This window comes from Callorhinus ursinus, unplaced genomic scaffold (genome assembly GCF_003265705.2).
Source record: "Callorhinus ursinus isolate GAN/ISIS: 27379988/994484 unplaced genomic scaffold, GSC_fseal_2.0 scaffold19, whole genome shotgun sequence".
NCBI lineage: Eukaryota > Metazoa > Chordata > Mammalia > Carnivora > Otariidae > Callorhinus > Callorhinus ursinus.
Window position 1 is genome coordinate 1,451,563 of NW_027397081.1, and position 21,628 is coordinate 1,473,190.

A 21,628-nucleotide genomic window follows, 5' to 3' on the forward strand; every position below is an offset into this window, starting at 1 on the left:
ACCCCTTCTGGAGCCTTCCGTCCTGTGCTCACGTGAGTCTGTCTGCCCCAGGCTGCTGCTGACCGCTGTTCTCTTCAGACTTCTCTTCACCATGGTTCCGGAGACCGTCTTCATCTCTTTCTCTTTTCTGATTGTATTCTTTTGTTTCGGGTCCTTCTCTTTCTTAGTTTAGTCCTTCATTTTTCTAGAACACATCCTGCACATTAGAAAGGGTATATAGGATGAAAAATGTTCTGACATCTTGCCCGTCTAAAATTACCTGTATTATGCTGTTATATCCGGTCAATAATTGGCCTGGGTGTACAACACTAGGCGAGAAGTAGTTTAATCTCACAATTTTGAAGGCCTTATTCTATTGCAGTAGTTCTTGAAGTGGGATCCCCAGGCTGGCAACATTAGCATCCCCTGGGAACTTGGGAAAAGCCCCCATTTTTGAGCTCTGTCCATGCTTTCTGAGTCAGAGATGCTGGGAGTGCCGGGGTGTGAGGCCTTGCAGTCTGTGTTTTGACAAATCCTTTAGTCAGTTTGTGCAAAGACAGATTCACAGCAGTGGGAACCGGTCATTTGACGGCAGTCTCTCGGATGTTGTGGGTAATTTTGTGGGGAGGAGGTAAGTCTAGTCTTCTCTAGAAGAATCTTCCTACTTTCTGCCTAGGGTATGGGTGGGAGGGCTGACGGTTCTGAGCTTGACCTTCAGGATGTGTTAAGAGGATAGTCCATTCTCAGCGTGGGAGGGAATCTGAGGTTGATGGATTGATTATATCAACTATTGGAAAACTTTCTGTATTCAGCTGTGTTATCTTCAGAGGACCTGTTGTCCTCAGTTCCTGAGCGTTTGGAATTCTTTGGCTTTTCTTCCTGCAGCCCCTCAACTTTTGGCTTTTTGCATTCCATTATGTCACTTACCACCTTTCAAAATTTTATTAAAGTTACTCCAGTGCAGCCCTTTTCTCTTTCATTCTCTTTATCTTTGTGCATGAATATCTTTTTTTTTTTTTTAATTCCCTTGGTTTCATTTGGTAGGGCTTTAGAAGGGATAGAAAGGGTTGTTTCTGCTATTGTTGATATATAAAATAGAATAACTTTTATAAAATGGAATTATATTTTAGAAATTTGAAGAAAACTGAAGACAGAAAAAGGAAACTAGAGGAGCTTCTAAATTCTGTTGGCCAGAAAGTATCAGAACTCAAAGAGAAGTAAGTTAACTTTAAAATGTATTTTGAAAAAAAAATGTATTTTGGATATTTGAAAACTAATGTTTCAGTTTTGAAAATCTTATAATCGTTATTTTCACTTCCTTTAGTGATTTATCACTCTAAAATAGGGAAACATAAGAAATAATATAGAAGGTATTCCTTTTTTTAAATAGTGATTTTGGTAGGAACAAACACAGTTGAAGTCTCCCTTGTGGAGCTGTCCCTGTGTCTATTCCTGAGCACTGGGGACTTAAGCAAGAGGGAGAGAATGTAGTAGATTCATGCCCAGAGTCCTTACATTTGGCGTCTCCATTTCCGTGTTATCCAGACTTACTTCACGTGACCTGTTCTGTAATCTGCCTGAGGCGCAGGATCACATTAGAAACTATTGTGTCCTTTTAATTTTGTACTTTGAATGTTTAAAAACGTATTCCTTTATGCAATATCATACTTAAATTTCAGGACCATTTATGAATATTATTAATCATAAAACCTTTCCTTAACCTCTGGCTTCATGTGATTGCTGTAGAGTATAAGATAGAAAATATTGGTGTGGGAATCATAGCAAATGTGGGACTGTTTCCCTTTAAAAATTGTGAAAATTGGAAAGCTGGAGCATATGTGACTAAATACTGTGTTATGTTATCATTTGCTTTTAGTTTTGTAAGACTCAAACTTTTCTAAATACATACCTTTTTTCAAGTGGTGTGTTCCATTTTCCATCTTTTTTTTTTATGGAAGAAATATAAATTACTGTACCAAGAAATAAATTCATCAGACTGAAAACTATTATTTTTTTCTCCATACAGGAAATAATGATCTTGTTTATATGTTTACTTACAGAGAAAAAAATGAAAAAGAAGCCTCAAACCCATAAACCCAGTCATTTCAATATTTCTGAATTTTTTTGTATGTTATAGATACAGGAAAGAAACTTCATCATTTTCTTCTAGATATAATTATAGAGAAGCATGGAAAGTATTCATTGCTTTCAGTGTCCTATGCCGAGAATTGGTGCTTACTATTCAGCCAAGTGTTCGGTATTTATTGGGTGGTTCACATATGGTAGCACACATGTGATCTGTTGTGCTGGGCACTTTACATATGTGTCATTTTTAGTACTTCACATAAACCCAGAGGTGGGTATTTTCATCCTGCACATTAGGAAGGTTTATTTTCCTACATTGAACAGTTAGTAAGTGACAAAGCTAGCATTAGGTCATAGATTTGTCTCACTCCATAAAGTTCCTGTTCTTTAATCACTACGCCATACTGTCAATATTGTGGAAGGATTATTTAAAAAAACCTTCAGAATTAACTTTGAATTTTAAGTAAAACAGAATGGCATTTTCCAGTTTAGAGTGATTATCAATAATGAATCAATGCTGGTTAATAGCCATTTACTTGATTCTTAATTAAGGTTTAATTGACCCTAGATTGTGAGTGACAGTCTTATTTTCTTGTACAGGTACAAAGAAAAAAGTAGTTGAAAAATAAGTATGATCTATCAGTATTTAAATTCTAACTTGACAGAATTGAGACATTTGCCATTTTAGTATAATTTATACAGAAACATTCAAGTTAGCTTGATTCAGCAAATACTTATGGCAGAACAATGTACGTAGTATGACTTGCTGGGGTGAGTAAGTGTGGTCTCTACTTCCAGGTCTCGAGCAGAGCTATTGACATGATGGGAGGTTCTGTAGTCTGCACCGTCCAGTGTGGTAGCCACTAGCCCTTGAAATGTGGGTAATATGACTGAGGAATTGAATTTCAGATTTTGTTTACTTTTAGTTAATTTAAATTTAAATCGCCACTTGTGGCTGGTGGCTACCATACTGGAAAACTGAGTTTTACTCCCACGTGTAGGAGAAGATATTGGGTGCTTAGAGAGGCAATAAGATGCACTGTAAATTGCATGGAACATAGTGTCAGATGTACCCATACGTGGGTGGATTTTAGATCCTCTACTGATTACTGGTGAAACCTATAAGAGAATCTGTTTGGAAAGTGAGAATCATAACACTTATTTTGAGCTGTTGTTCTGAGGATTACATGACATGCTTTTTTGTTGCTGTTTGTTTTGTTTTTGATGCTTAGCACAATCCTGGGCATTTATAAGTACTTACATATTTATTGAAGGACTAGGTAATCAGCTGGAATGTTACTGTTTTATTTAATAAAATAATGATTTGTACAAGTATTTTTTAAGGAAAATAATTTAAAAGGATGGTTATAAATTTGGGCAAGTGGGCACATGGGGAAAGAATATATGTAATGGATTGGATATTTGAAGTGAGTTTTAAAATTTTCTTTATATTTTTGATAGGTAGGTATTTGAAGGAGTTAGAATGCTGGGGGGTGGGGTAAGGAAGGGGCTGGAAGGTATTCCAGGCACGTGGGACGTCCCGAAGCAGCAGGCTATCCAGAAGAGGACAGCATGTTTATCCTTCAGAGGTTGATGTGGGAGGCTTGAATGAGGGAAAACTGAGGAGGCGGCGGGGTCGGGGGGGGGGGGGCGGTCAGCCCTCCCACAGGGCCCTGAACGTCACAGGGAGGAGTCTGTGCTCAAGCAGCCCTGCCTTTCACCTCTGCACGCTGCTGTGTCTGCTGCGTTGGTGCTATCTTGAACGCAAATATTATCAGTATTACCGTTAACTTAGAGAAAAGCTCACTTTACTAAGGCTCATTCAGTCAAATCTTTCTGAAATCCCTTTGCCTTTAATTGCTGTTAACGTTTTTACAGATTCCAGAGCAGGACGTCAGAAGCTGCCAAACTGGAAGCTGAAGTGAGCAGAGCGCAGGAGACAATCCAAGCCGCGGAGGTCCTGATCCATCAGCTCGATAGAGAGCACACGCGCTGGAACGCGCAGGTTGGCTGGGAGCTCGGGGGGCACGGCCGTCAGAAAGGGGCTTCCTTTAAAACACAGAAAATCCGCAGTGTACTGTATGTGTTAGAAAAAGACAGCAGGAGGGCAGTAGCCGTGCACTTTGAGCTGGCTGAGGGTCAGTGATGTAGACGATCAGGGCCATGATGTGAGTTCATCTTCAAGCAGAATGTTTCTGTATGTGTGCATTTGAGTGCAGCCTGTTCCTCCCGTAGGTTAGGAACAGGCTGCCAGGGTAGGTTACCAGGGGGACAGCAGGAACGAAAATGACTCGAGGGAAAGTGTGGCACTCTCTAGAAATCCTGTTGGACGAGGCCTTCTGGGATGACCAGCTTAGGATTTGACACTGTTGGCCGCTTACTCCTTCTAGAAATACTCTGTTATGTTGACTTTGTTAAAATGCTGTCTCTTGTTTTGTTTTATTTTTTTTCGGTTGGTTGGTGGGTTTTTCTTGAACTAGTTCGATTCCCCCCACCTTCCCCCCTGCCCCCCCGGAGAGAGAGGCAGGCTCCCTGTGGAGCGGGGAGCCCGATGCGGGACTCGATCCCAGGACCCGGGGATCACGACCTGAGCTGAAGGCAGGCACTTCACCGACTGAGCCACCCAGGCGCCCATCGCCTCTGATACGCTTTCAACAAGAACATTTTTTACTTAAAAGCATACTTCAGAACACATCGTTCTAAAAGATCTATAAAAAACATTCCATCCAAGAAAAATTTTTTAAGTACACACAGAAGAATCCCCTGTTAAATCACATAAAAAGAGACTTAACAAATATTACAAATTTAAGAAGACTGAAATTATACCAAGTATATCTTCCAACCTCAGTGGTATAAAACTAAAGATCAATAATAAAAAAGCTGGAAAATCTACAATGTAAATATTAAATATTTAATATATAAGTATTAAACAACATACTACTGCACAAGCAGTAGGCCAAATAAGAAATCAAACAGCAAATCAAAATATATCTCAAAGCAAAAGAAAAAGAAAACAATATTCCAGAACCTGTGGGATATAGCAAAAGCATATGTTAGAGTGAAATTTATGCTATAAATGCTTGTATGAAGAAAAAAATTCCAAATAAACAACTTAACATCATACCACAAAGAACTAGAAAAAGAAGGAACTTAGCTGAAATTTGTACAGGAAAGAGATAACAAAGAAAAATCAGAAATAGTGAAATAGTGACCAAAATAATAATATAACATTGAAAGTAATGACCAGTTTTTCCAAAAAAATAAACAAAATTGACAGTGCTTTAACTACATTAAGAGAGAAGACTGAAAGTCAAAATGAGAAACGCGAGAGAAAAGAGTACAACAGATAACCACAGAAATATGTAGTGTGATAACAGATTATAAACAATTATATACCAACAAATCAGATAACTTAGGAAATGCACAAGTTACCATGATTGAATCATGAATTGTGAATCCAAGAAATAGGAAATTTTCTTAGACCAGTAAGAAGAATGAAAGATGAATTAGGAATTGGGAATCTCCCAGTACAGAAAATCCCAAGACCACCTGGTTACATTGGTGAATTCTACCAAACATATAAAAGAAATAAGGTCAATCTCTATCAAAATCTTACAAATAATGGAATAGAAGGAACACATTCAGAATCATTCCATGAGGCCAGTATTACCCTGATACCAAAGCAGGACAAAAACAATACAAGAACAAAAAAGTCTGGTTTGTCTGATGTAAATATTGCCAGTCTGACTTTGTTTTGATGTCCATTAGCATGAGAGGTGGTTCTCCATCCCCTCACTTTCAGTCTGCTGGTGTCTTTAATTCTAAAATGAGTCCCTTGTAGGCAGCACATAGATGGTTCTTACGTTTTTATCCATCCTGATACCCTCTGTCTTTTGATTACAGTGTTTAGTCCATTTACATTCAAAATAATTATTTACAGATATGTATTTATTGCACTTTTATTACTTGTTTTGTCCTTGTTTCTGGAGATTTTCTCTGATCCTTTGTCTTTGTTACTTTTGGTCTCTCCTTTCCACTCACAGAGTTCCTTTTACTATTTCTTGTAGGGCTGATTTAGTGGTCATGAACTCCTTTAGTTTTATTTGTTTGGGAAACTCTTCATCTCTCCTTCTATTCTGAATGATAGCCTTACTGGGTAGAGTATTCTTGGCTGCCGATTCTTCCCATTCAGCACCTTGAATAATACATCATGCCACTCCCTTCTGGCCCGCCCAGTGTCTGCGGGGAGATCTGCAGCTAGTCTTATGGGTCTTCCCTTGTAAGTTAAGGACTTCTTTTGTTGCTTTTAAGACTCTTTCTTTGTCACTGTGGTTTGCAAATTTTCCTCCAGTATGTCTTGGTGTTGGCCTGCTTTTGTTGATTTTGATGGGCATTCTCTGTGCCTTCTGGATCTGGATGTCCGTTTCCTTCCCCAGATGAGGAAAGTTTTCTGCTGTTATTTCCTCACATAAACCTTCTGCCCCCTTTCCTCCTCTTCTCCTGGGACTTCTGTCATACCAGCGTTATGATGTTTGACGGAGTCGCTGAGCTCCCCAAGTGTGTTCTCGTGTTCCATGATTCTTTCTCCTTTGTTCAGCGTCATTATGTTCCATCACTTTGTCTTCTGGATCACTAATTCGTTCCTCTGCTTCTTCTAGCCTGCTGTTCTTTGCATCAAGCCTGTCTCTGTGATCGGTTGGTGCATTCTTCATCTCTGACTAATTCTGTTTTATTCTCTTATCTCTGTGGTAAGGGCCTCCCTGAAGTCTCCCATTCATTTCTCAAGCCCAGCGAGTATCCTCACAGTCGTTGCTTTAAATTCTCCATCGGGCATGTTACTTATATCAGTTTGGCTTAGATCTCTGGCCATGGCCTTATCTTGTTCTTTCATTTGGGAGAAATTCCTCTGTCTTGGCATTTTGTCTATGTCTCTTCCTTCTCTCTGTGTTAGAAAAGCCTGTTATATGACCCGTTCTGAGAGTATGAAGAAGAGGTCCTGCAGTGCGCAGGGCCCGGTGCTTCAGGGAGTGTCTCAGATGTGTGCTGCATGCACTCTGCTGCTGTGGTTTGGCTGCTCTGTCCTTCGGGCCAGCGGTCTGCAGAGGCTCTCCTTGCCCGCTGTGGACAGTGTTTGGTCCCTGGCCTGAGTGTGGCGAGTTTTAATGAGGTGTGCACTGGTCTGCTTGTGAAATGAGACCTGACACCATCTCCACCAGAACTGAGGCCTTGCAGAAGTCCCTGGTTGGGAGACGTGGTATGGGCAGGGGTTTCCGTTTGTCTTCTGGGGAGGGGCCTGCTGCTCTGGGACTGAGCAAGCCTGCCGGAGGAGGGCCTTCCCGGCAGAGCGCAGGGGTGTGGGACCTGGTGTAAGCAGGTTAGGCGGCCAGTGTGGGTGCTGCGCTGTTTACTGCAGGTGGCTCCATGTTTATGCTGAGGGGCGGGGAGGGAAGTGGGGCCAACGGGCTCCTTTGCTCCCAGAGAGGTGGCTCTGTGAACGCTGCCTCTCCAAGAAGAGCGAATAATCTCCCTGCTGCGTGCCCCAGGCGTTTTCCAGTTTTCCAGATCACTGTTTCCATGCTGTCCACCTCTGGGTTGTTTGCCTGCCTCCTCTCCAGCGGTAGGGCAGTGCCCTCCAGGCTCTAGCCCAGCCAAGCCCGCTGACCTTGAAAACGACAGGCTTTAATCCTGGCTGGTTGCGAGAACTCAAGAAATTCAGCCCCTGTCGTTTTCCCAGACAGTAGCTTTGGGGAAACGTTCTCCTTGTGCGTTCCCCGGTGTGCCCCTGTCTCTCCCGCTTCTTTGCAACCAGGGCTCCCTCCCCTCTGCAGCCCCTGCAGTCCCTTTCTCCCCCAGACCACGTCTCCGCACTTCGCACCTTCTTCGATGTGGCTTCTTCTCCCCCTTTAGTTGTGGATTGTGTTCTGTCAGTCTTCAGGGTGACTTCTGGGGTATTTAGGATGTTTTAATAGTTATCCAGCTGAGTTCGAGGGATGAAGTGAGCCTGAGGTCCTCGTACTCCACTGCTGTCTTTGATTGCTTCTTTATCCTTTCATCTTCTTTATCCATCTGTTGATGGACACTTGGGTTGCTCACATATCTTAGCTATTGTAAATAATACTGCAGTGAGCATAGGGATGCATTTATCTTTTGAATTAGTGTTTTCATTTTCAGGAGTGGGATTACTAGATTGTATGGTATTTCTCTTTTTAATCTTTTGAAGAACCTCTGTAAGGTTCCCCATAGTGTCTGCACCAATTCACATTCACCAGCAGTGCATGAGGGTTCCCTTTTCTTTATATCATCGCCAACAGTTGTTATTTCTTGTCTTTTTGATGTTAGTCATTTTAAGTGATGTGAGGTTAGGTCTCATGTGCTTTTGATTTGTATTTCCCTGATGATGAGTGATGTTGAGCATCTTTTCATGTGTTTATTGGCCATCTGCGTGTCTTCTTTGGAAAAATGTCTGTTCAGGTCCTCTGCCCATTTTTAAATTGGATTATTGGGGGTTTTTAGTGTTGAGTTGTATGAACTCTTTAGGTATTTTGGTTACTAACCCCGTATTGGATACATCATTTGTAAATATCTTCTCCCATTCAGTAGTTTGCCTTTTTTGTTTTGTTGATGGTTTCCTTTGCTGTGTAAAAGCAGTTTAGTTTGATGTAGTCCCATTAGTTTGTGTTTGCTGTGGTTTCCCTCACCCGAGGAAAAATATCTAGAAAAATGTTGCTGTGGGTGACATCTCAGTGTTTAGTGCCTGTTTTCTTCTAGGAGTTTTATGCTTTTAGATCTTAAATGCGCTTTGAGTTTGTTTTTGTATATAGTATTAGGAAGTGGTCAAGTTTTATTCTTTTGCGTGTAGCTCTCCAGCTTCGCCAACACAATTTCTTGAAGAGACTGTCTTTTTCCAGTTGTGTATTCTTGCCTCCTTTGTCATAAATTAATTGATGATATAAATGTGGGTTTCTGGGCTCTGTCTTCTATTCCATTGATGTATTATTGTGCCAGTACCATACTGTTTTGATTACTATAGCTTAATGGTGTACAACAAAATCTGGGATTGTGATAGCCCTATTTCCCCCCTGCCCAAGATTATTTTGGCTATTGAAGGTCTTTTGTGGGTCCCTAGAAATTTTAGGATTATTTGTTCTAGTTCTCTGAAAGATGCTCTTGGTATTTTGATAGGGATTGCACTGAATCTGTAGATTGCTTTGGGTGGTATAGACATTTTAATATTAATTCTTCCAGTTCATGAGTATGGTGTATCTTTTCATTTGTTTGTATTGCTTTCAGTTTCTTTCATCAGTGCCTTACAGTTTTCAGAGTACAGGTCTTTCAATTCCTAGGTTAAATTTATTCCTAGATATTTTTTTTTAGTATAATTGTAAATGAGATTGTTTTCTTAGTTTCTCTTTCTGTTACTTCATTATTAATACATAGAAATGCAATAGATTTCTGTATATTAATTTTGTATCCTGCAACATTACTGAATTCATTTATCAGATCTAATAATTTTTTGGTGGAGCCTTTAGGGTTTTCTATGTATAGTATCAAGTTATCTGCAAATAGTGACAGTTTTACTTCTTAGCATCTTGGATGCCTTTCGTATTTTTTCTTGTCTCATTGCCATGGCTAGGACTTCCAGTACTATGTTGAATAAAAGTGGTGAAAGTGGGCATTCCTGATCCTAGATGAAAAGCTTTTATCACCATTGCGTATGATGTTAGCTGTGTGCTGTTCATATATGACTTTAATTATATTGAGGTATGTTCTCTCTAAACCCACTTTGTTGAGACTTTTTATTATGAATGGGTGTTTTATTTTGTCAAATGGTTTTTCCATATCTCTTGAGATGATCATAGAGCTTTTACCCTTCTTATTAATGTGATGTAGTACTTTGATTTTCAAATATTAAAGCACTCTTGCATTCCTGGAGTAAATCCCATTTGATTGTGGTGTTTTTTTTTTTTTAATATACTGTTGAATTTGATCTGGTAATATTTTGTTGAGAACTTTTACATCTTTGTTCATCAAAAATATTGGCCTTTAGTTTTTTGGGTTTTTTTGGTAGTGTTTTTTCTGGTTTTGGTATCAGGGTAGTGCTGTAGTGCTGGCCTCATAGAATGAATTTAGATGTTTTTCTTCCTCTTCTATTTTTTTGGAATACTTTGAGATGAGCAGGTATTTTTGTTTGTTTTTTCTTTAAAAAATTTTTTTTATTTGAGTACAGTTGACCCACCATTTTACATTAGTTTCAGGTGTACAACATGGTAACACAACAAGTCTATATGTTACACTGTGCTCACAAAGTGTAGCTGGCATCTGTCACCATCCAACATTATCACATTATCATTGTCTGTATTCCCTGTGCTGTGCCCTTTATTCCTGTGACTTACTCCTTCCTCAGCTGGAAGCCTGTGTCTCCTCCCCTTCACGCATTCGGTCCATCTCCTAAACCATCAGTTTGTTCTCTGTTTTTATGGGTCTCATTGTGCCTTTTGTTTGTTTACTCATTCATTTTGTTTTTCAGATCTTCAGATAAGTGAAATCATATGGTATTTCTGTTACTGATTTATTTCACTTAGTGTAATATGAGAAGAATGGGTAATAACTCTTCTTTATATTATTTGGTAGGATTTACCTGTGAAGCCATACAGTCCTCGACTTTTGTTTATTGGGAGTTTCTTGATTGCTGATTGGATTTCACTACTAAAAACCTGTCTGTTCGGATTTCCTTATTTACTTGTCTTATCCATTTGCAAATATCCCTCATATTTGTCTTCTGTCTTTAATGCCAATTATTTTATTTTATTTTTTTGCCTAAATTCTCCTAACTTGTTTCCATCCTATCTGACCCTTAAATTGGTCCACTCCTCATTTGTCAGCTGAATAATCTTTCTAAGCCCAGTCTCATTACATCCCTCCCTGCCCTGTTTAAACACTGAGTGGTTTGTTACCAGCACGGCTTACAACAGAAGCTCCGTTGCGTGCAGGGAAAACCGTTCACAGCCTTCCTCCTGCACACCGCCTCTGCCTCTCCCTTTTCATTACTTCTGGGTTTCTACTCTTTCTGCAGCCACACTACTCTTTTAACTGCTGAGTCTCCATGCTTGCTTACGATTTTGCTTTGTACCTTTGCTCACACTCTCTGTACTTAATAGTAGTTTACAAAGTGATGCTAATTCATAGTATTTAACTATCATTGGGATAAAAATTCTTCATTAGGAATGTTTAATGACAAAATATGTTCATCTTTACAAATAATAGTGGTATTTCATACATTTTTATACATTCATACATTTCATACATTTAATTCAATGACAAAATATGTTCATCTTTACAAATAATAGTGGTATTGCACAAATTTTTTAAAATTTCAGCAGGGTCTGAGAGATCTTGTTGATATTTTTACATTTTCACAATTGTATTCAGGACAGGGTTTATAACTTTAAACCAATACATGATTTTTTTTCTACAGTCAAAACTCTAGTTTATAAAGCTGTTGTATTTTTCACATTTAGAACATATCTGTACCCTCCTCCCTCACCTGCTTTCTCTCTTCTTGTCCAGGTTGCAGAGATAACAGAGGAATTAGCTTCTCTTCCTAAGAGAGCTCAGCTTGCTGCTGCATTTATTACATATCTTTCTGCTGCTCCTGAAGGTCTGAGAAAAACCTGTTTGGAAGAATGGACCAAGTCAGCTTGTCTTGAAAGTTTGTATTTAGTCATTCACGTTTTGAAATTTCAGTATCCTAAAAATGCCTCTTTTAATTCTTGCCATTTTACTTTTTCTAAATGAGAAAAATTTTCTGTAAGCTAAAAGAAACCAAATCTACTTTAGATTTGCTCAATTCTGTAATTGTTTTCTGAATTGTTTTGTTGCAGTGATTCTTCTATTCCTAAAATCACTCTATGAAACTGAGACCACGGAGTATTTTTGATAATGGATGAATGCAGTTAAATATTTTAATACATTGATTTTTACAGTAATTTTATATCATAAAATAAGATGTAAGAACTCCAAAATTCCTTGTGAATTTTGTGGCTTTCTCAAGTTATTATAGTTGTGAAATATGTATTAAATATACAAGAAATATAATTTCACTGAGTTCCATTCCTTTGCACTTTTTATTTTAAACTTTTCTCCCCCTTCTCGTGCTAAAGGGGGAAGAACGGATTGAATATTAAGAATGGTCGTGGGACTATTGTTTGAGTATATTTTAAATAGTTTTGTTCCCTTCCCTTTGTCAAGTGCACGATCACTGTAGTAAAATATTAATATCTTAAACTTTTCAGAATTTGATCTAAGGAGATTTCTTTGTACTGAAAGTGAGCAATTAATTTGGAAAAGTGAAGGCCTACCATCCGATGACCTTTCCATAGAAAACGCTCTTGTTATCTTGCAGGTAATTAATCAGTTTTAATTTCTCATTGGAAGTATTCTTGTGGAAGCTTGTCCCAGGAAGCACCTTTCTCAAATTCTTAGGCTTTCACAGTTACTCTTTTCATTACATGAAAGTGAAGATATTTTGGGAACGAAAATCCATTTGTGATTCAGTTGGTGAATCTACAATTTTCATTATAATTTTTTTACCTTAATATAAAAGCATAAACTAAAGTGACATTATTTTGATGACAAAAAATTCTAAATTGAACTCCCTAATAGTAATGGAGATATTTTAGTGATACCTGATTTACCTGGTTATATAGTTTCTGCATCTACAGTATATGATATTATCATCTTTTTTTTTTTTTTTTTAACAAAACAAAAGTTCTACAAAGTGAAGATAAGTTTTGGTTTGTAGGTTAGGGATAGCGACATGCATTTTTTTTGAAAATTTTTCTTTCCCATAATGTATATTTCTCCAAGTCATTGTTTAAATGTGAAACTGTTACAGCGTGTTAGCAGTGATGAATATGAAAATCAAATTGTGACTCAGGTATACAAACTGTGATAATTCTTCTAGTGAAGTATGATTTTTACCTTTAGCTTGGTGAACCGTTGTGGATGTAACAGATAATGGGAAGGCAGCTCTTTCCTGTGCTGATAGGGTTTTCCTGTTGGTTCTGCCTCGGTGGCTTGCGCTCCATACACCAGTTTCCTCTTTGCTCCCCACAGCCCCTTTCTCTGCCTGCACACTGTCTCCTCCTTCAGTGACTCCACAGCTCCAACAGAAGCGTGAACGTTGAATGCTCCTTTTTAGGTAACACGAGCCATAGTACGACAAGATTTGTATTGTGGGCCCTGCATTCCTGGATAAAATGGGTTTCTTTGATGAGGCCTACCAGTCGGCTGACATGCTTTGGCTCGTTACATTGCTGCCTCCCCAGCAGAGGAGCTGCCGACCAAAGAACAAGCAGCCTTGACTGCTTAAAACTTGATTTGGCTTGTTCTCCTTTAAAGCATTTCCATCATTATTTTTCACAGTAGAATCACAAATCTGGAACTCTAAATGTGTAGGTAAATAAGTTCATTACATTATATAAAAAAGTACGGCTTTTTATCCTATTTGTTATTCTTTCCCCAAAGTTTCATACTCACCTCCTCTTCCTTTTTTAGCAATCCAAGAAAACAATCATTTGCAGATTTAAAAACACACAGTTTAAGTAGCGTTCTTTTTTTATTCCATGAGAAGTCAGGGGGGTGAGCTTTTAGAAAAAATATATTTATCACAGTATTTTTTTTCCTGATGATACTAATTGAAAATGTTTACTTTTGTGTTCTGAATTATCTTTCGTGATGAATGTAGTTCATGAAATTGTTTCTGAAATTAATTTTAATAAGCTTAAATTCACTTTGTATTTAATATTGCCATGTTTATTATAGATATTTATATGACAAAACAAAAACCATTTGGAAAAATTTGTTAGGGTAATTAGTTATTTTGTTGGGATAAATTTGCCACTAAAGTTAACCCTCTGTCTCAGTTATCAAGTATTCTAGATTTAGAGTAAGCTCTTGCACGTAAGGCTGTGATTGGATAGCCCATGTCTATAAAAACCTTCTCCAGTGATGTATGTGAAATTAGATTTCTAAATAGATGCAAATTGGGTTTCTGGGAAGTCTTCCCTGAGAAAAAAATGACTAGGCATAATGAGTAAAATGTAATTTTGATTGAGAGATATAGCTCATCTCATTAACCCCACTAGAGTTTTCCTGAGGTTCTCCCTCTCCCTGGAGCCTTTCCCACATTCAAGGTCTGTAGTTGCTGTCTCCTTTAGTGGTCCTAAGTAAAACCTTTGTGTCCATTATTATTCCTTTGTCTTAAAAGATGCTCGAACTTCTCGTATCTGTGTTAAACTAACTGTTGAAGTGCAGTGTTGTCTGGAAGAGGAAATAGTCAACTAATCTACCAATGACCTCGTAACGGGAGTTAGTTTAACTACATCAGTAAGAGGTTCCTGTGAGCTATGTCCTTGTGGGTTGGGAAGAAGGTGGCCACTGGGGACCCTGTGTCCTGGATTGCTTGTCCTGTGATTTACACCTGTAGTCCTGATGGAATTACTGTTAGCTTTCCTTTTACTCTCCAAGGTGTCCTGGCCTGGGTAATAATTTCTGTGTTCTTTCTTATGTTGAGGGTGGGACCCAGCGGTAATGCAGAGCTATAAGGCTGTTAGAAACCAGGGGGAAAGTGTGAGTGAAAAGTATCCAAAAAGGAGATGGGAAAGGTGATTAATTTAAATTTTACAGTATTATAAATTTTTCTTGGTTTAAATTTCACAAATTTTTTCTTGTGAAGACATGTATTGAATGTTTTTTATTGTTTGTAGACAATTCAGTGTCAAATTAGATTTTTTTTAAACCACACAGAATTCCTGAGATTATTTTTCTTCCTGACATTCAGTGTGTGTTGAGGAAATGCAAATTAATTGGATCTTAATGTAAATAACACAAAATTTTAAAGGTAAATCACATAGGGAAAGTTCTGTTTTCAGATAAACCCCAAATAAATAATAGTAACACTGAAGCAGTCACACCATGTTGTCCATATGTTACTATCTGAGAATTCGTACAGGTGAAGCACTTAAATAACTCACTGAATTTTCCAGTCAACCTGTCTAGTCCACGTGTTACCCTTTTAATGGGTAAGGACCTTGCAGCACAGAAGGGTGAAGTCACTTGTCTCCGTCTCTAAATTAATCATTGTTTATTTTTGTTTAGTCAAGGATCTTTTACTGGCCAAGCATAGTACATTTAAGAAGGAAAAAAAGGAACTTGTGCTTTTAAATATAACTAAGATGTGAAAACACTGAGATCAGCTCTAGGATTCAAATGATGTCACGAGGATGTTGTTTTCTCAACCCATCTTGAGAGAGATTTGTCAGGTTCCGTCCACCCTGTGTTAAGGATGGACATTGGTGGCTCTGGGCTCACTGTCACCAGAGTTCATGCTCAAAGACTAGAGATGTGTCTGCACACCCCTCTGCCCTAACAGCATTTGTGCCATTTCCCCAGAGGATTCTGATTACTTAGCTTGGGTCACGTGCTCGTCCCTTTGGGCAGTGCTCGATGACTGATGGTCCCATCAGAGACGCATGGAGTGGGCGTGCAGGGGTGGGCAAAGGCAGCTTTCTACCCTGAGAATCTTTTCTCATCCTCCCCTCCTCCCTGTGACTTGCTTTTCCTTACTCCTAACCCAAGGAGATGTCAGTCCTGGCCTAGGAGTGGAGGCAGCATATCGTGGAGTCCCTGTATGTCTCTAATTTTACATGCAGCTGGTTACTCAACTAATCTTGTTACATCTCTGTCCCGGAAGTGTCACGGATTTCTCCTGCTCTAAGCACGTCCGCTGCGAGTGGATCCATTTCGGCTGAGTGACGCACCTGGATGAACACAGTATCACACTGTTGGTCCCTTGCCGCCAATATCACTGCCTTCACTGCCATAGGAGTGCTCTTTCCACCTTATTAACCTGATCAAGATGGTCCTTTGATCAGTAGATTTCAGTGACTTTCCATTGCTTGAAGTATAAGCATGGCATTATTAAGCACGGCATAAAAAGAGCTGAAGGACCTTGACTGCTCTTGTCGTATCCTCTGCATCATTCTTGCCGGTACTTTCTCACTCCAGGTTGGCCGAGCTTCGCTAGTTTTCCAAATTGTGCTGGGCTTTTTATCCCTCTGTCTTTCATGCTCTTGTCTTGGCTTGACATGCTTTTTCCACGTCTTTTCCAGGCTAAGTCCAATTTATCTTTCCTCACTTAGTTTGACTTGAAGCGCTTTCTAGCGGCTTGCCTCTAACTCCACCTGTGCTCCACCCATAGACTCTTGCGTGCTCTTTGTAGAGTTGTCAGTTTTTGCTTCTTTCGTGGGTGTGAACCCTTTGAGGGTAAGCGTATGTGTCATTAATTTCTGTATCCCTCATACTGTCTTAGTAGTTGTTTCACGTATGGTAGGTGAATGAACTCAAGAATGAATGAAAGCTCAATATTTTTGGATCTATTATAATATGTTACAAGTAGAATTTAACTTCATTTAATCATGGATCACAGACTTAAAATATACCTCAGAAATTTTGTCTAAATCTCTATGGAGGAGTATAAATAATGTGAAATCAAACTTGTTAGTACTCTTGGAAATTCTAAAGCATATTTTTGGTCCTACTGAAATATATTATCTTTCTTTCTTTCTTTTTTTTTAACTGCATCAGATCATTGGTTTGAAATCATGGGCAAGAACTTTTTTTAAAATTTAAAGTAATTGTTTTTGTGGTTGGGCAAAATCGTGTAGTCTTGTGAAATGTTTGCTCCTGAATACTAGCATAAAATTAGGTCTCAAACACAGGTGTAGTACATAGGAAGTACGTACAAGGCTACTTACTGACCACCTTATTTAGTAGGAGAGGCATGTTTTATTATTGTTTTATCATCATTGTTATTGTTTATGATGGAGCAGTAAGTGAAAATAGCTGGAAAGAGATGCCAGGTGAGGATCCTACTGCATTGTGCCACCGTGGGAGCTATAGTGGATGTGAACAGTCCATTCCAGGTGCAAGCAAAAAGGGGGTGTGTGGTTTGGAGGGAATTTTAAAACAATAATAAAGCTGGTTTACAGTCAGTCAACTCTTTATTACCACCAGCTGTGGGTACTTTTAAACAACGTTGCTGACAAAATGCTCTCTGTCCCTAGGGCAGATGGCCCCCACCGTCTGCCTCCTTGGTGTGTCCTTGAAATAGCCTCTGTGCTCCTATTAGACGCTCCTTGGGGCTAAGTCTTCATGTCACGGGCACTTCCGTGTGTTTTCTTATCCCTGTTGCACAACCGCATCACATTTTTTCTAGTAAGTGTGAACATTTAAGAAAAATTAGGCCAGTTATTATTTAATTCTGACTTACTGGGTAACAATTCTTGTAATATTAGACTTTTAAGTTTACCAAATATATTTACTTATATATTTACATATATTTTTTCTTATATATTTTATTAGTATTAGTATTCTTTTTTTTCTATTTATTTACCTTTTTTTATTATGTTATGTTAACACCATACATTACATCATTAGTTTTGGATGTAGTGTTCCATGATTCATTGTTTGCTTATAACACCCAGTGCTCCACGCAGAACGTGCCCACCTTAATACCCATCACCAGGCTAACCCATCCCCCTACCACCCTCCCCTCGAGAACCCTCAGTTTGTTTCTCAGAGTTCATTGTCTCTCATGGTTCGTCTCCCCCTCCGATTTCACCCCCTTCATTCTTCCCTTCCTGCTATCTTCTATATTTTTATTAATCGTATCTTTATAATTGGCTTCCTTTCACCTGCTAAGTGACATTGTGTGTTTAGTGCATTTTCACTGGTTTCTAACTCGCTATTTGTTTCAGTGTATCTTGTAATGAATTTAGTTCCTAGTTCATTAGATCTTAATCTATAAGCTGTTTCTTTTCTAGGGTGCTCCTTTTATAATATTGGCTATATACTGCTTTATAAGAATTAATGTCTGAAACAGTTACCTTGATAATTATTTGAACAGTGCTTTTATGATGAGTTCATACTTCTCTTCTAAGGTCTTTATGGTTTATTCAACCAAAGAATATATAAAGTTTGGAATAATTTGTGTCTTTTAAAAGCCAGAAGACAGGTGCGAATGATGTCAGATTGGGACTGGAGCTCTTGCTCACTGTAGTGTTAATATACGTTCTCTGAGTTACCATGTAGCAAGGGGGACTATCCTCACTTTACTGTGGTTGAATTTAATTTTCTAATATGAATTTCTGATAGCTATGAAATGGATTGATGTAGCCTCTGGGTGCAGTTAAAAATTGCACCTTTACTCCCTCCTTATGGTTGTGTGTTTATGTTCTCCAAAGCCTGAGAGAAAACTCACTCAGTACCTGATTTCATCTTTTTTAGGAAATTATTTCCATTTGATGGAAGCTTATAATTTTTTTCTTTTTTGGAACTAGAGTCAAGTATGCCCATTCCTTATAGACCCTTCTTCTCAAGCTACAGAGTGGTTAAAGACACATTTGAAAGACTCACGTTTGGAAGTTATTAACCAGCAGGTTTGTATGACTTATCATTGAGATACCAACTGGTAGTAGCGTGGTAGGGTGGACACTATTCTGGGTCTGTATTCAGAAGGCACAAACTCAGTCCTGTGACTTACCTGGCATGGGACCCGGGGAAGGAATTGTAACTTTTAGCTTTAGTACAAAAGGGATGAGAATATTTATTTGATTGCTCATGTGTGCTATAGGCATTAATCTAAGCCCTGGGAATTCACTAGCGAGTAAAGTAGTCACACTTCCTGTCCTATGGTGATGCCGGTCCGGTCGGTTGGAGAGACAATTAAATAAGCATTTATACTACATTATGATTAAAGACCTAAGTATAGGATCCTAGAGAAGTAAGAGTTCCCGACTCTGCTCAGAGACAGCCTCCCAGACTTGCAGCATATATGGTCATTCCCTGTCCCTGCATCTCACCAACGAGCATCTCTTATGTGTCCCAACATTAGACATGTTGGTTTGCAAAATGTAATCGTCGTCTTCTGGGGTAGTGACCTCTCACTGCCATATTTATCTTGCTAAGAAAATTCTTTGGGATCAGCTTTTTTTGTTTGTTTGTTGTTTTCCTTTGAGGAAGGCCTAGTGTATTTTGTATTCATTTTCATAGATATTCTTCAGGTGCTTGAATAATTACCTCTTTCAAACATATTTCATTTATAAAATAGGGGTATTTACTTCATTTGTGTGTTAAGAATAACTATAAATTAGATAATACATAAAATACTTTAATGCCATTTATGGTTTACAGGTTGAGATTTTAATAATTATTATTCCAAATATTTAATTTTTGTAACCATAGTTGGAGGCTTGAAGCGATGTTTAAAACCTTTTTGCTAGCTAGAAAGTCTTAAAATTCTTGCCCAGTTACAGAATTTTGTCCAGAGGTTTTTCCCACAGTGGTTAGACCTATCACATTTCACACCAAGGAAAGTTGGCTAGAATTCATCCTTTGTCTTTCTTCTGTTCAGCATTTGATTTTGAACATAACCAAAATAGTTCTTATTAATACTTGAGTAACTTATATAAAGAATTTGAAAATTTGTTTCCGCATCAAGTAGAAATTTGAAATCATAGTAAAGGATTGAAAAAAGCTTTTTTATTGTTGTAAAAATCTTTATTTTTTGTATTTCTATTTAAATTATTTATGAAATCTATTTGATAATTTATTCAACTAAAATGATTCATCAGCAAGTACTTATAACTAGAAAAGCAATCATGAGTAATTTGAATTATTAACATGCATATTAAATTTTAAAATATTCATATTATTCCTATTAATAGATTCCTTCATTTTCTGTAAGGACCTTTGTAGATACTAAGGTAATAAAGGAATTAATGTGTATTCTTTTTTATTTTCTCAGGATAGTAACTTTATTACAGCTCTTGAGTTGGCAGTACGTTTTGGGAAAACCCTTATTATACAAGAGATGGATGGTGTAGAACCTGTTCTTTATCCATTATTGAGACGAGATTTGGTTGCTCAAGGTAAATATTTGACATTTTCCAGAGAGTAACTGTTTTTAAAATTTCCAAAGTAATTAACTTCATAACTAACTTTGACCCTTTTGGTCTTGCCACTGAATCTGATTTTTCTCGTTGAATGTTGGGAATGCCATCATGGTCTAACAGGAACAGTCGACAAGCTCTTGCCTTTACAGAGGCGGCCTTGCGTCAGGTTCTCCAGCACTGCTCCCAGGGACAGTATGTGACCAGAAGACACAGGACTTGAAACAGTCTCACTGGTGGCTAAGATGTTTCGCAGGGACAAGATAGAAAGTCAAGTCAGCAAAGAGAAAAAGCGTGTAGCGTGAAGTCAGGAGTCAAGAAACAAGGTGTAAGCTTCTGAGCCTCTTCCATTGGAGTCCCACCAGATGTGCTTCTTCTCCCAGGACCAGCTTGTGACAACACCTGTGAAGTGTCATGTCCCAGGGAAGCTTATTAGACTCTCCGTCACACACTGTTTACTGGGGGCTGTGCTTACATTAGCACATTCCGCCTAGCATGAGACAGGATTCCAGACTCCTCACACAAAAGCAGGTGTTCTGCATAAGCCACATTATTTGTACAAACAGTTTATGCACAGTGAGCACTTTTACATGAGAACCCAGCCCACATCCAAATTTCCAGAAGCCTATTATGGGCCTGTCTCACAAGCAGGCCTTTCTAAGGATAGAGTCTCAGGACTGCTGTGTTTCCTCTTTCCTGCACAGCTACCTAACCCAGCCTTTGGTGATTAGAACGTAATGCTTTTCATCTCAAGACCATGTCATGCAAAGTGTGTACAAAGACATGTACACGCATGTATTTACACCATGCATGGTGCTAGCACCACAAGATTATGCTAACTCTGCAAGCTTGAAATAGAAATTGGAGTTATTGGGGCAAATCAGAAGCAGAGCAAAAAATGCATTCATGGATCGCTTGTTAACTCACAGGTGAGCACGTGTGGCCTGGCAGTGGCTGATGTGTTGTGAAGAGACCTCTAGTAGTGGGACTTTTGCCTTTGCAACCTGGAGCTACCTTCCAGACTGCATTCTCTGCTCTCAGTCATTCTGTTCCTTACCGGTACTAACTCAGATCTGTGGAGCTAGCTCTTGCTATCTTTTTTTTCCCTTTTAATTTTTTATTTAAACTCTAATTAGTTAATATACAAGGCAATACTGTTTTCTGAGGTAGAATTCAGTGATTCCTCACTTACATACAACACCCAGTGCTCATCACAACAACTGCCTCCTTGATGCCCACCCCGTCTAGCCCATCCCCCACCCACTGCCCTCTATCAAACCCACTGCCCTCGGTTTGTTCTCAGTCGTTAAGAGGGTCTTACTGTTTATTTCCCTATCCCCTTCCTCCCCTCCCCATGTGTTCACCTGGTTTGTTTCTTAAATTCTATGTATGAGTGAAAACAGATGATATTTGTTTTTCTCTAACAGACTTATTTCGCTCAGCATAACACCCTCCAGTTCTATCCACGTCGTTGCAAATGGCAAGATCTCATTCCTTTTTATGGCTGAGTAATATTCCATTGTGTATATATACCACATCTTCTTTATCCATTC

The 21,628-nt window shown here is 38.7% G+C and overlaps 1 protein-coding gene across 4 annotated transcripts in view; it reads left to right on the plus strand.

Moving 5' to 3' along the window:
• Positions 1–21,628, plus strand: part of DYNC2H1 (dynein cytoplasmic 2 heavy chain 1) — a 376,065-nt gene that overhangs the window by 108,841 nt on the left and 245,596 nt on the right. For all 4 annotated transcript variants that reach the window (XM_025893740.2, XM_025893745.2, XM_073903659.1 and 1 more), the window contains exons 60-65: positions 1,110–1,196; positions 3,943–4,069; positions 11,632–11,773; positions 12,357–12,466; positions 18,465–18,563; positions 19,931–20,054. In XM_025893740.2, coding sequence (XP_025749525.1) covers positions 1,110–1,196; positions 3,943–4,069; positions 11,632–11,773; positions 12,357–12,466; positions 18,465–18,563; positions 19,931–20,054 — 689 coding nt within the window. The remainder of the gene's footprint in view (positions 1–1,109; positions 1,197–3,942; positions 4,070–11,631; positions 11,774–12,356; positions 12,467–18,464; positions 18,564–19,930; positions 20,055–21,628) is intronic.